The following is a 15,495-nucleotide window of genomic DNA, read 5'->3' as shown; positions in this document are numbered from 1 at the left end:
CAGACAGTGTTTTAGATTAGATTTTTTTTAGTGTATTTTTCTCTGCTTCTGCAAAAACAGATGAATATTATCCCACAAACATTTATCTGTTATATATTATCTGATTATGTAAGTGTTACTCTTATGTGCAATTTGAAGCTTTGAAAAGCTTTCCTAATTAGAAGCATCACCTTTTAGTTTTGTAAATTGCACAGTTGTAAGATAGTGTAACATTACTAATGTGTTCCTATTGTTCACATTACTCATCTGCATCTTTATATTTCCCACGTGACAAGTGTGAATGTCTGCTGTGAAGAAAGGCCTGTTCACAGTAATTAACCCCATCGAGCTGTAAAGGCACTCAGTCCTTTAGTGATTAGTGTCTTTCATCTGTTTGCCTAACAAACAGTCCAGTCTAAGTTCACCACAGAAATACAGAAGAGGTCAAACTACAAATGGCACCATTGGGCACAGGCTTAATTTCTTTATGGAGGAAATGCAAGTTCTAATGTAGAGTCTAAAACCGATTTTTTTCCTGCAGCAGAAACGGGTTTTTTAGCCCGAGCCAAAGGAAAGTCAGCAGGACTGTCTGTAATTTGGGTATAATTTACTCAAGTGCAATGCTCACTTTGTTAGTAAAATTGTCAGAAACTAGAAAATGAATAGATTCTTTCAGATAAGATCCATTGTGTTAACTGTTGTGTCAGATTAGCATCCAGGTAGGATTTATAGCTACTAATGAGTTTCAGAGTTCACAGGCGTTGATAGAGAGATTATAATCCAAATACCTTTGGACATATGTGGAATAAAGCTCTAAGCTGGAGAGTTGATACAGTTGACGACTAAATTAAGGAAGGATGTGACGGTGATGCCATCAGACAGGCTTTTTAGCCATCATTTTCAGTCTGATTGCGTGAGGATGTGAGGTGTCTGACTGTATACAGATGGTGATGCTTGAGCCCATACTGTCATACAATATGAAAGATAAGAGGGGGAAAAAAATCACAGAATACATAAATAACTAACCTGCCTGAGTGCAAATGTAGAAGCACACAGAAAAACTCAATTTCAAAAGAAGATGATCACAGAGTTGGCACAGTTTGGCAGGAAGGTCATTTTTAATGGCTTGAAAAGTGGCTATAATATAGACTCAACATAGAAGTATAATTCTCCTATTACACCTCTTGATCACCTTTCATACACTCATCCCCAGTTTGAACTTATGACTCAAACCAACCAACGAGTTTAAAAATAAAATAATGTAGATGGCCAACGCAGGAGAATATCATGGTCTCCCATGATATTATGAACCTAATCCTAACCCCTATCAAAGGAATGTCGTAGCTTTACAGATAAATAATAATTTTACTTTTTTTGCAGAAAATTATAAAACCTTTCTGAAGTCCCATTGATAATACAGGAGAAATAGAAATAGGGCATTAGTTGCATATTATGATTTCCTGCTCTAAAGATTGGTGTTTGACCATTTTCAAACCTGCAATGATTTAAAAAAAATGTTTATATACCAGATGAAGATTTTCGTAAACTTTCGTGTTATGTAAACAATTTGGCTTCAGTTATGGTTTTTTTTTTTTTAATTTTGTGAACATTTGGTAAACTGTAAAAGTCATGCTATGATCAGACAAAACAGACTTAATTTCTTAATAAATACCATATCAATAAGAACTTAAATTTTTCTAGTGATTCTAGAAAGGGCCTTCATTAATTTGTTAGTAGTTAAACTTCCTTAGAGGCTTAATTTTAAACTTGGGGATCTTAGATTATTCTTAAGTTCTTGAAATTCTTTTGGTTTATACACACACACACACACACACACACACACACACACACACACACCTTCAAATAGGTCTTTCACATATCTGGTGCGTATCTGGCCTCTCAGCAACCTGTAGGAAAGTCATTTATAAGCAGATACAAAAGCAGTGGGCCAACGACTGAACCCTGGGGGGCACCCATTCTGTTATTTAAGAGGGGCTCATTGTCTTTTGGTCAGCTCTCATACAGTCGCTTTTCTTTATGTGCGTTTTTTTAAAGCACGCATAAGCAGAGTGTTTGCCGGTACAATTAAGTCAAACCAGGTTTTGATTTGCAGAGGCAAATCAGACCGTATAAATCTGATCTCTTTATGAAATTATGCTTGAAATATTCAAATGCTGCAAGTATTGTTTGGTTTCGATTCCCAGAACACTTCCACATGCATAATAAATCTCCCAACGCAGTTTCAGTCAACATTTTGGGAATGGCACATTTTTGATCCTTCATCCACTGATGAGATCTACACAGAAGATTCAAACCACATGTTGGCTCCGATCCTACAGGGAGGAAAGGTATGTTGTGCAATCATTTTAACAGTCTCAAGTTAAATATGCAGAGTTTTCAACACACTTTTCTGCAACTTTAACAGGCCTCCATGTCCACGGTGTTCCTAAAAAAAAAGAGTCATGCACCACCTTATTATTCATTCAGACTAGATCAAAGAATCCTTCTGAATAATCTGGGTTTGATTCCTCTGTTTTTCTCTCACAATGCTCTCTCTGTGTGTGCGTTTGTATGTGTTCCTTCGGGGGAGGGGGGGGGGGGGGGTGCCGATCAAAGCGCTGTCTTGACTGTGAACTGCTCAAATAAAAAAAGACTTGAACAAGAAATTGTAAGATTGTTTATTAACCGTGCAGCGTAAACAGGGAGGTAGGCCTTATCTCCGTGTGCTCCTCCACCCCAGGACCTGAAGGAGAGCGCTCGGTTCTTGCATTGTAATGAAGGACTCGTTTGTTGCAAGTTATTGCAAAAGTCCCATCTCTACTATTTATCTTCACTTCATAACTTCAGAATGTATTTGAAATCAAGGCTCACCATTTCCTGTTGTCCTTAAGATCAAAACCGTCATTTATCTTCTGAGAGGTGGAGAGTGAGTCACAAATTCATCTACTTTCAGCTTCTTATTCCCAGCCTCCTCTACCAGTGTGTGAACACTGTCAACACTCTTATACCCCACATAAAGACCACAAGCACTGTTATTACTTACAGTTAAACTTGGTTTTATTAAGTGAGCTTGAAAGCCATTTGTGTTCACTAAATGTGCAGAAATAAAAATTACATTGCCCAGATTTCTGTGAGACAAGATCAACAGCCTTTACTGCACATGGACAGATCAGCTTATGTGAAGAGTTTGTGTGTCTGTAGCTGTTTTATGTCTCTTTACAGTGATGGTGCACCTCTGTCGAGCTGTCCTGTTTCTTCTTGTAGTGGGTTAAACCCTTCAAGTATTCATTTAGCATCACTTTGGGATTGTTTTGTGCCTCTTTGTAGTCATCTGTATTTTTTAAAGACTTTTAGCAGGTGAAGCCTACTGTTTGTGCCCCAGTGGGCCTGTAATTCAGTAGCCCGACAGTCACTTTAAAAAAAGACAGATGCTTCAATACACAAACAAGATTGTTGTTCTATGAATGTAAATGTGAATTTAATGCTAACAGTTTATTGGAAGAAAGCCATGAAAATTACCTAATGTTGCCCATCCTTTATGGTCAGCCTGCAGTGCTGCCCTCTACTATTAGGAGACAATGCCCTGATCCTGAGTACTCTGTTGGTTACTGCTCTGTCATAATTATACAATTACAGCTATCAGTCAAACTTTGTTGAGCCATATTTTTGATCCATGACTGCTACATTTCCCACACCTCCATCTGTCATCTCTATCAGGACCTCTTATATTGGCTCCTGCACATGTGTGGCTCCAAACTCTTGTCAGGTTCAGATAATTTCCCATAATTCTGGCTGATCCAGCTGCTTTAAAGCCCACCATCACTGCAAGGCCGAGCACCTCCATGCCGAGCACTGCACAAGGCCACCTCCACCTGTGGGGTCAGGGTGAGTGAGGGGATTAAAAATGGTGGCTGCGTTTTTCACGGTTATCTGATAAATACTATGAGCAATATTAAACGTAGCAACATCAATCAAGTGTTAAAAATATTGAAGCAATACTGGATACAGAGTTCTTTTGTAAACAAAAATGTAACGAGTCTCTCAGGTGATCAGGTTTCAGCTCACAGGCTGGTTGATATTTGGCTGCCCTCTAGAGGCCAAGAATATTACTCATCCGGGTCTGTTGATTCCAAACTGCTCATGTCTTAATAGCGCACATGGAAAGAGCAAAATTAATATGGTTATTCACATTATTGATGATGTTTTTAGGTCTAATATTATGGCGTGGCATTACTGGTAAAAAATCAGTAGCCAGCAAAGGTGCTCAGGGATGAATTTAACAAACCTTGATGACCTCTTGTTACCTTTAATTTTATTTTGGTTAGATTTGGTGGTTTCAGATGTCTCTGCTAAAATGCTGCTAAGAATAGTTAACATGTGCTATTTCATATGGATTGGCTACCATTACTCTTCTGTTCATTGTTTAGATGAGTTTTAATCAAAATGTAAGTTTGTGCCTCAAAAGCTGTTTGTGGATGCTTCATGGGATAATATTTCACATTTTTTCATTATGTAACAAGTTAAAAATCACATGCTGGAGCCTATCCCAGCTGTCCTAGGGCGAGCGGTGGGGTCACCCTGTACAGGTCGCCAGCCTGTCGCAGGGCCAACACAGAGAGACACACAATCATTCACACCTATGGGCAATTTAGAATCACCGATTAACCTAACCCCAGTAACTGCAGGTCTTTGGACTGTGGGAGGAAACCCACGCAGACACGGGGAAAACATGCAAACTCCACACAGAAAGGCCCCGGCAAAGGTGGATTCGAACCTAGGACCTTCTTGCAGTGCTAACCACCATGCCACCGTGCTGCCCCCCACGTGGGACACTTTGGTCAAAATTCAGGGGTCAGAATGTATTTTAGTCATTTCACTTAAGAAGTTTTGGTCTCAGAACTAATGCAGGAGCACATCATGAAAACTGGAGCCATCCAACAATTTTAAGCTTTTTATCACGGCGTGGCTGTCGGTGTCAGACGGTCTGAGAATTTCAGAAACTGCTGATCTGCTGGGATTTTCCCACACAGCCATCTCTACAGAGGATGGTCTGAAAAAGAGAAAATGTCCAGTGAGCGGCAGTTCTCTCAGACAAAATGTCTCAGGATTAAGACAACTCTGGAGGCAAAATGGGTCCAACCTGGTATGATAGCAGCCTAAGTACCTAATAAAGTGGCAAGTGAGTGTGTTTGGATCCTATTTGAAAGAGTCCTCATGATAAAGGTGGATAAAATGAGCCTTTTCAAACATTTCTTTGACAAAAAATATGAATATTCTGTGGAAACAATAAGTATGCTCTGCTTTAACTCATATAATTTATTACAGGCATAATTGTTCACCTGTCTCTGACAGCTTAATAGGACTTGGCTTAATATGGTTCACTGCAGTAATTTAAACAGGTTTTTGTCCTCATACACCAAAGTTACCTCAGAATGATGCAGCTTGTTTGAAATTTTAACTCATTACATAGGGGAAAAATTAACTTTTGGCAGGACACTCCTGTTAATCAAAAACCAGCACACATATGAATGTTAAGCTATAACAAGAGTGTGCAAAACTGTGGTCCAGGCAAACAGCGGCTCCTTTGGATTTAAAACAGTTTCTCCTATCTGCATGATTAGTAATACATAAATAAATGCACATTATTTCATAGTTTTAAGGTCTTCAGCATTGTTCCATATGGTAGGAAATGGGAAAACATAATAATTTAACAGTCATATCACTGTGAAACTTTCTAAACAATAACAATGTACTTGCTGTAGTTTCAGTCATTACCATAATGGTAATAATCGGCAATAATACGCAGTTCATTTAAGAAGTAATAATTTACTTCTAGTCAGTTCATGTTTCTTTATATGACATCACCTTTTTCCAACTGTAACATTTTTGGCAATTAAAGCTCCTGTCAGATTCAATTCAATTTAATTTTATTCATATAGCACCAAATCATAACATCAGTCGCCTCAAGGTGCTTAAATGCTTTAAATGCATTAATTGTTTTTTTTTAAATTTATTATTAGTAATTATATCAACAACAACAAATCTAAAGATTCGACATTATTTGGTTTGGAATAGCACCTTGTGTGGTGGACCCTTGTGCCAATGTGCAAACTGAGTGAAAGTGCACAGTGAGAGGCTGTAGGGGGTAAACTGGAATTGGGCCGGTCTCTGTGTGTCAGGGGCCTCACATTCACCAGGCCTTTAAGGAAGGATTATGGAAGCTGTGGTCCAGTTTTCAACAACACAGATGTGCCTCACTTTTTTAGCTCCTTCCTTAAGATGCAGGTTTTTGAGGAGGTTTAATATGAGACACGACCCACTGCAACAATCTAAGCTTCAGAATAAGACCCAGTTTTGAATGCAGAGCCAGTTCAGCTTGTTTTATCTGGTGTGCACTGCCAGTTGCTTTATTTGCTTGAAACTTGATCTTTGCCCTGTGACAGGTTTAAAGAGGTTTCTTGCAGTTTAAGTTACAGCTTGTTTAATGGTTTGAGTGTCTGCTGCATATTTTAATTCCTGGCAGGCTATGTTATACATTTTATAAGCTCTCTAGCTCCTGTAACATCAGATTTTTTTTTAATTTATTTCCCTCTTTTTAGATTGACAACACTATGGGTGCTGGTCCTAAAATTAGAATATCATGAAAAAGTTGATTTATTTCAGTAATTCCATTCAAAAAGTTAAACTTGTATATTATATTCATTCATTACACACAAACTGATATATTTCAAATGTTTGTTTCTTTTAATTTTGATGATTATAACTGACAACTAATGAAAAGCCCAAATTCAGTATCTCAGAAAATTAGAATATTGTGAAAAGGTTCAATATTGAAGACACCTGGTGCCGCACTCTAATCAGCTAATTAACTCCAAACACCTGCAAAGGCCTTTAAATGGTCTCTCAGTCTAGTTCTGTAGGCTACACAATCATGGGGAAGACTGCTGACTTGACAGCTGTCCAAAAGATGACCTTTGACACCTCGCACAAGGAGGGCAAGACACAAAGGTCATTGCTAAAGAGGCTGGCTGTTCACAGAGCTCTGTGTCCAAGCACATTAATAGAGAGGTGAAGGGAAGGAAAAGATGTGTTAGAAAAAAGTGCACAAGCAACAGGGATAACTGCACCCTGGAGAGGATTGTGGAACAAAACCCATTCAAAAATGTGGGGAGATTAACAAAGAGTGGACTGCAGCTGGAGTCAGTGCTTCAAGAACCACCAGCACAGACGTATGCAGACGTGGGTTTCAGCTTTCAAGGTCCCAGAGTCTGGAGGAAGAGAGGAGAGGCACAGAATCCATGTTGGCTGAGGTCCAGTGTAAAGTTTCCACAGTCGGTGATGGTTTGGGGTGCCATGTCATCTGCTGGTGTTGGTCCACTGTGTTTTCTGAGGTCAAAGGTCAACGCAGCCATCTACCAGGAAGTTTTAGAGCACTTCATGCTTCCTGCTGCTGACCAACTTTATGGAGATGCAGATTTCATTTTCCTACAGGACTTGGCACCTGCACACAGTGCCAAAGCTACCAGTACCTGCTTTAAGGACCATGGTATCCCTGTTCTTAATTGGCCAGCAAACTGGCCTGACCTTTAACCCCATAGAAAATCTTTGGGCTATTGTGAAGAGGAAGATGTGATACACCAAACCCAACAATTCAGAAGAGCTGAAGGCCACTATCAGAGCAACCTGGGCTCTCATAACACCTGAGCAGTGCCACAGACTGATGGACTCCACGCCACGCCGCATTGCTGCAGTAATCCAGGCAAAAGGAGCTCCAACTAAGTACTGAGTGCTGTACATGCTCATACTTTTCATGTTCATACTTTTCAGTTGGCCAACATTTCTAAAAATCCTTTTTTGTGTTGGTCTGGAGTAATATTCTAATTTTTCTGAGATGCTGAATTTGGGGTTTTAATTAGCTGTCAGTTAAAATCATCAAAATTAAAAGAAATAAACATTTGAAATATATCAGTCTGTGTGTAATGAATGAACATAATATACAAGTTTCACTTTTAAATTGGAATTACTGAAATAAATCAACTTTTTCATGATATTCTAATTTTATGACCAGCACCTGTACTTGTATTTTAATAAAGTTCTAATTGTGAATAGAATGCATGCCTCCAGCGTTCCTGAACCTGTAAATTGTTTTTGCATCAATAGCATATTTAGAAACCTCATCCACCTCATCTGTACAGACTGTTGGGCCATAAACCTGCTGCTGTTCAGTTTATGTTTACTTTAAGGCAATAACTGCCAGAGTTTGTCATCTGACAGGGATACAGAAAGACTGCACCTTTTCTGAGACATACAGTATGACTACACTGTGTATGCATTTAGATCTGGATGGGTTGACTCACTTGCTTCTGAAATGTTTGAAAATATGCAAGAAAAGTTTGCATTTTTTTTTGGTGATGTTTCCAGACTAACTGAAATAAAATGAAAGCAAACAATCAGAAGGGAAGTCATTCCTAATGAGAAGGGCGTGGTGGAGACTTCAGAAGCTGCTGTTGTTAACTTCAGACTGGACAGTCTATGTTAAAAATTACCACAGACTTTTACTTGGCTGAGGCACTGATAGAAACAGACATACAAGCAGCAGAAACACAGAGAAGTCCAGCGAAGCAGCTAAAAAACATCATAGCTAAAAAAGTACAGCAAATGACTCGCACTGTTCCCACTGATCAGCCGAATCATTGAAACTCACTCCCTACTGTTGCGCACATCTGCTTTATTGCCAGAATATCTATGACCTATGACTTAAACAGTGGACCCTTTGATTTCCTATGTGTGTGGATTATGTGGATGTGTGCTGTTCCAGCGTATTGAGTGGATGTTTGATCAGATTGGGATTTGGATAGTTTGGAGGCTGGATCAAAGCTCTGGACTGTTTATCATGTTTCTTGAGCCTTTCCTAAGCAGTGGAGGCTTCTGCTGTTGGAGTGCTGCCTGGGTGTCTGCCTCATCTGCAGCAGTGCTGAGCTGGTTGGTGCATGTCGCCATCCTGTGAATGTGACACAGCAGCATCCACATGAAAGCCAGAGCCAAAGGTTTTCATTGCATCGTGTGCTTTATCTTGTAATGTTGTGGCTAATTGGTGTACATGTACTAGAGAGATAATAGATGTGAAGTCAGTAGGGGGAGGGTAGGCCAGGGGTTTTCAGGTGGCAGGAAAACTCCAAGGCAAGTGGGAGTGGCTCGTCAGGGTTGCTAACAGGAAGGCAGAAAAGTGATGAAGAGCAGCAAGGGAGGAAAAAAAATCCTAAAACATGGATCTGTGCCACTCAGATCCATGCAAACACCAGAAAACACCTTCTGGTATTTAGCAGACGCAGTGATTCATTCATTAATTTAAGGTGGCATTGCTGCTTGGCATCAACATTTACCGTGTAGTGGTTGTATCAGCCAAGCCATAGAGGTAGGCACGTGTGGGCTGGCTTTGCCACTTGAATTGACAGAAATCGTTGCAATATCCTCTCGCTTATCACAAATTCTACAAGAAAGTGACAGAAGGACTGCTGAGGGGCAAACCGTGGCTTCTATCCTAGCAGAATAATTACAACACAGCCCGCCAAGCAAAGCAAACATTTATATTATCAGGCTGCTCTGTGTAAATCTGAGCTACAAACCCTTCATACAGACTTTAATGAAAGGCATTTAGTGGCATGGCAGACAATACTGTGGACATAAAAAACAATAAAATGAGAAAACAAACGAGACCCGTCTGTTTTATAACATTTTATTAATCCATAAACACAATGACATTTTTAATTTTGCTTATATGAATTCATATGAACCTCCACTGAGTGATTCACTGATTTTTTTTTTAATTTTAACTGATTGCAGTGACACACTGCTGGAGTAAATGTTATTGTGGAGAAACACTCATGACCGCCCGGATGCTGTGGAAAGAAAGAGAGAAAAGAATTGAGACTTTTTTCATATTAATAACTTTTCTGTGTTGCTGATGAGTCATAAAAGGTAAATCTACCATTTGCAGTTCTTCATCAGTTCAATGGCATCATTGGCTTGATCCAAAGTCATATTATGAGTGATGAACTCATCCAGTTTCAACTTCTTGTCCAGGTAGGCTTTAACCATCTTGGGGACACCATCCTTACTCTTAAATCCTGAATCACAAAATAAAAATAGGAATCATATCCAGAAGTTGTAAAGAAGGTAAAAGTGTAGCAAACATAAGCCATTAGTGATTCATTGGCCAGTGATTATGGTTATACTTGTCTCACCTCCAAACAGGGAGCCCTTCCACGTACGTCCAGAGATCAGGTGAACGGGTTGGATAGCTATGTCATGCAAGGTGGTCCATCCAACAATCACGCTGACACCCCAACCTTGTGCAGAAGACTCCAAAGCACTGCGCTAGATGGAGAAAGAGCACAGTCAGTGGATCTGTATCCACAGGAATACACTATCAAGGAGTTTCTTCAATACCTGCTGCTAGAAAAAACATGCATGCTTGGTTGACTAAAACTTAGGGATAAGCATGTTCTTCTATTCTCAGATCACACTAGAATACCATGACTTGCACATTCCCGACACATTCCACAGAGTAGTCCACTCCTCCGTTGGTCATCTCAGTCAGCACTTCACTGATGGGTTTATCGTGATCCTTGGGGTTCACAAAGTCAGTGGCTCCAAACACCTTGGCCTTCTCTGCTTTCTCTGGGTTGATGTCAACGGCAATAATCCTTTTGGCTCCTGCAGCCTTGCAGCCCATGACTGCAGCCAAACCCACAGCTCCCAGTCCAAACACAGCACACGTGGAGCCCGGCTCAACCTACAGGAAAGGAGACTTTAATCGCTTTGTGCTGGCCACAGTTGTACATACAAACACAATGGGTGGAAATATTCAGTGTCTCACAGTGAGTGAACGTTTCTGTTGAAAAGATTTTAGTTTTATGTCACAAAATTTGCCAAATTTATTCTGTTGGCTATTCCTGCTGTGGAATACCATTTCAGGAGACCAGGTCTGTCCTCCAACACAGAGTGTTTATACTTTGTTTTGGTAAATGGGCCACAGGAGCACTCAAAGTGCTTTATACAACACGTCTCATTCTCACACATACTTTCTACATTTAAGTGCTTTCTATCAAACATTCGGACACTCTGAACACATCAGTATCTTGCCCAAGGATACTTTGGCACACAGACTGGAGGAGCCAGGCATCAAACCACCAACCTTTCGATTAGTAGATGAGCTGCTACACCTCCTGAGCCACAGCCACCCCAACCCATGTTGACCCATAAGGTGAACAGCTGGGAAACTTTAGGATTTTAGGCCGTCTCTGGTGTGAAAAATACTATCCTATGTGGCACCAAAATGACACTCCTACATCACACAGCGAGAGAGGTTCAAAATTCTGAAAACATAAATTTAACACAACTATCTCTCAGCGTGACTGTAGCTATGGCCCATGTCTTCTAAACAACCAATAAGAATGCAGCATGAAAAGAAGCTGCACCAGCACGAGTGAAAAACAAATCAAACCCAAGACAGAGTGAGGTGCTACGTGCAAAAAAAAAAAAGAAAGAAAGAAAGAAGAAAATGTAGTTGAGTCGTAGCAGAAAGCAGAAGTTTGTACATTGTGGCCTCCAGCTTTTATAACTGCTGCAAACATGAAGTGACATAACGTGGATATAAACTGTGGAGGAATACCAGCTGTGCACCTTGTCCTTTTTTCAGTAGGTATTATCATTGTAAAGTTTACATGCATCATACCTGATGTCCTTTGCAAGTATATTAGAGCCGTGTCACACTGTGTGGCTTCCAAAGAACTAACAGTCATGGGAAAAAGTTTTCACAGGACTCTGTGTAGTCCAACCATGATTCAGCAGCGTGTAGAACCGCCTTTGCAGCAATAACTTTATCAGTCTCTCACATTGATGAGGAGGAATTTGGGCCCACTCTTCTTTACAGTGTTGCTTCAGTTTATCGAGGTTTGCAGGCATTCGTTCATCTACAGCTCTCTTGCGGTCCCGTCACTGTATTTCAGTCTGGTGGAGGTCTGGACTTTGACTGGGTCACTGCAACATCTTGATTCTTTTCTTTTTCAGTTTTGTAGATTTGCTATCGTGCTTGGGATCATTGTCCTGCTGCATGACCCAATATACACGACCCAGTTTTAGCTGTGGGACATTTGCTTCTATAATACTTTGGTATGCAGAGGAGTTCATGGTGGACGAATTACAGCTCTACTTTTCATATCAGCAGACAGTTTTCCAAGATGTCCGACTTACAGTAGGCCTGCAGCATAGCATCTGCCTGTGCATACAGAACAACAAACAGCAACATTCATCTTCTCTCCAGAGCATACCTCCACCTCTGCAGGCTTTCTTCCACCTGGTCCCTACTCTCACTACACATCACAAGGTCACCTCCAAACATCATAGTCCATAGATACACCTCATCTGTCAACCTGTCCATCACCACTGCAAACAAGAAGGAGCTCAGAGCCGATCTTTGATGTAACCTTTAACCCATCTGTCACTCCACCTGAGGTCTGTAGAACCTGAGATGGAGCTCTTGTTTTTTTTTTTGCAGTACCTGTACGCATTGCACGGTCTGACCTTGTGGCGATGCCCAATCCTGGGAAAATTGTGGCATTGTGTTAACACACACATGAATCCTCCAGACCAGAGAACTATCAAACCTGCTGCTTCTGCTCTTCCTATATTAGATTAAAGTGCCAGTACAGGACCTCCACAGACCAAATTAAAGGATAACTGCAAGGTTCACCTCCAAAAACAGGCTAAACTGTGTATGAACTTCTTAAAATCTCCTCAAAGAGAGAACAATCCCATTTTCAATTACCAACCAAATCTACAAACCTTAGCAGTATTAACAGCTGCTCCATATCCAGTGGAGATCCCACACCCAACAAGACAGACTTTGTCCAGAGGAGCAGCAGGGTCGATCTTAGCCACAGCCATCTGATGGACCACAGTGTACTCAGAGAAGGTGCTGGTTCCCATAAACTGCAGCACCCTCTTCCCCTTACAGGTAAACCTGGATTCCACTGCAGACATGGTTTCCTGATGAATCCTGGTCCTGAACAAGAGCATCTTGATGGTAAATAACAGATTTTTTTAATTATACAGATGAGTCTAATGGGTGTAACAGTATATGAACCAAACTGAAGACAAAATGAGTGTCAGGAAATGAGTGCTCACCATGCTACTGCACACTGGTTGGTCTTTGGATTCTTACATAAGTGGCATTCTTGACACTGGGAGAGGAAGATAGGAATCACCTTGTCTCCTGAAAGATAACAAAACCAAAATAAGCAAGAAAAAAAATCTCTCTTTTTTAGAAGCTTTGCAGATGTTATTAATGATCAGCGACGCCTTTGCTGTTGGTGTTCATCGGCTTAGTTTACTAACAGGTGAATATGACATTCTGTAGCATTGGTTAAGCTGGAATTGGTTAAACTGGATGAGAGGCCTGGACTGCACAACACAACTGCTGTTGTGTTGTGGCTCTGTGATAAACACATGAGACTGATGTTGATCTTCTTTTCTCACGCTTGGGGATTTCAAACGGACCTGGCTGAAATTCCGTGACTCCAGGCCCGACACTCTCAACAATGCCGGCTGCCTCGTGGCCGAGGACAGTTGGGAAGCCGTCCTTATTCATACCCTCAAAAAGGTGGTACAGGTCTGAGTGGCACACCGCTGTCGCCACGATCTGCACAAATGATATTAGAATGCAAACACTTCTCAAACATTTCAGTTAATGGTTCTTCCAAGCTGCACTGACCATGATGCTTTAATAAAAGTACATTTGCAGATTTTTTTTTTTAACAAAATAAATACACGTGCATGTGTGAATCTTGAAGGTGGACATCTCTTACCTTGATGCGAACCTCATTGGCCTGGGGCGGGGCTACCTCAATCTCCTCAATCACTACAGGCTTGTTGGGCTCCCAGGCAACTGCTGCCTTGCACTTGATGACCTGAAAGGCAGTGACAAAAACTTAGGTTCCCAAGTGTGACGTATGGCAAATATTACTGATGGCTGCCACTATTAGAACTCCACCAATTGAGTTTCCTAGAATGTGACACAACGCTACAAATACTTGCATTCATGTTTTCATTTTGTAATCTAAAGTGCATTTACGGGGACCTGGCAAGAGATAGGAGTTTTTTTTTAATTTCTTCATGAGAGACATAAAGGCTCACAAAGACTCACAACCACAACACTTCTTTGTGTTCACAGCTACATAAGCAAGTAAGGGAATTTAATGTACTTTTGTTATAAGCGAAATTGCACTCAGAAATATTTAAGTGTCAAGTCAACTGTTAAGCCTCATTTGCTCAAAAGTTTGTCAAGCAAATGAAAGGCTTTCACACTTCACCCACATGAGTGCCATAAAGACAAGAGAAAGACAGACAACACGCACAAGGACACACACATCAGTGGAGCATTAACAACGGTTCAAAGTCCACACATTCATTAACTGGCAAACATAAGATTTATTACTACAGTATTTTTCACAATTAAATCACTAAATAATTCTGCTGATTTGTTTGCCTTTAGTAGATATGCTCCTTTTTAATCCACAGCAATAAATATGATTTTGTGGGCCTAGTACGCATTAACTTTTCCTACACTGCCTTCACTGGAATAACTGCCAGAAAGTGGCTGCATATCTTCAAACTGTGTGCAGAGTCAAAACAGGATATGAGACATGTAACTGGGGCAAACAGACAGAGATACAGGGAAAGAGCAACTGCATGATTTAAAGTTAAGTAGCTGCTAAACTTTCAACAGGTTTTATTGCAGTAGGGAAAAAAAAAACAGCCTGGCATATATCTTGCACTTGCACATCTATGAAAAGCTACACAGTAAAGAAAAAAAAGGCACAATACAAGGGCAAACACAGCGTAATGAAGACACATCATGTACGCACATACTGCTAAAACAGCTTATATGTTGAATTACACTTACTTTTCCAGCTGTAGCCATGTTTGCTGTCAAGATAAACGTCCACAAGTTAATGAGAAGACAAGAGGGGGAGAGAGAACTGCAGCTGCACGACACGGGAGCGGGGAGGGGAAACCAAAGTACTGCACCCGAGGGTTACATAATACCAGTCAGAAGGTCAAAGGCTTTGACCTTGCAATCATTATTTCTTTAAGTTTCGACTTAACTGCACCAAGAGAGCGGATCCCTTGTAGCGTAAACAGTAAATGTTGGATGTAAATGGTTGTTTATATATGAAAGTCTTGAGCTTCTTCTTATTTTGCTTCCTGGGAGCCGGACTTTCTTGCAGTTTTTAAAAGTGCTCTTTAGCAACAGTTCTCCAGGCATTCAGAAAGGCTTTTAAAGTTTGCCTTATGACATTGGCTGCTTTTTCACTCATTTTCAGTCCAGTCTTTGGACCTGACCATTTTCAGAGGAATGTCTGTTTGTTTTAATCATTCAAGCATTAAAAAATGCACACAACTCAGTATTTTGTCTACACAGTCAACTTGGCTAAGAGCCAATTTAAATTAGCA

At 40.5% G+C, this 15,495-nt stretch overlaps 1 protein-coding gene across 1 annotated transcript; it reads right to left on the bottom strand.

Moving 5' to 3' along the window:
• Positions 1-9,806: 9,806 nt before the first annotated feature.
• On the bottom strand, positions 9,807-15,044 carry LOC115772484 (alcohol dehydrogenase 1-like). Its single transcript, XM_030718763.1, has 9 exons — positions 14,945-15,044; positions 13,848-13,949; positions 13,540-13,681; positions 13,168-13,255; positions 12,826-13,045; positions 10,514-10,774; positions 10,224-10,356; positions 9,968-10,106; positions 9,807-9,878 (listed from the first exon to the last, which is right to left on the bottom strand). The coding sequence occupies exons 1-9, from the start codon at positions 14,960-14,962 to the stop codon at positions 9,845-9,847; spliced, it is 1,137 nt and encodes a 378-aa protein (XP_030574623.1). The 5' UTR covers positions 14,963-15,044; the 3' UTR covers positions 9,807-9,844.
• Positions 15,045-15,495: the final 451 nt, after the last annotated feature.

Source organism: Archocentrus centrarchus, chromosome 22 (genome assembly GCF_007364275.1).
Source record: "Archocentrus centrarchus isolate MPI-CPG fArcCen1 chromosome 22, fArcCen1, whole genome shotgun sequence".
Taxonomy (NCBI): Eukaryota; Metazoa; Chordata; class Actinopteri; order Cichliformes; family Cichlidae; genus Archocentrus; species Archocentrus centrarchus.
The sequence above is the reverse complement of the archived record's forward strand: the minus strand, read 5'-3'. Positions and strand labels throughout refer to the sequence as shown.

What these genes read in the sequence shown, in the direction of transcription:
- LOC115772484 (XM_030718763.1), bottom strand. An exon ending in AGTCACGGAATTTCAGCCAG is followed by an intron (nt 13,256 to 13,539) that starts GTCCGTTTGAAA and finishes GTTATCTTTCAG; the next exon opens with GAGACAAGGTGATTCCTATC. An exon ending in GAAGGGCTCCCTGTTTGGAG is followed by an intron (nt 10,107 to 10,223) that starts GTGAGACAAGTA and finishes TTTGTGATTCAG; the next exon opens with GATTTAAGAGTAAGGATGGT.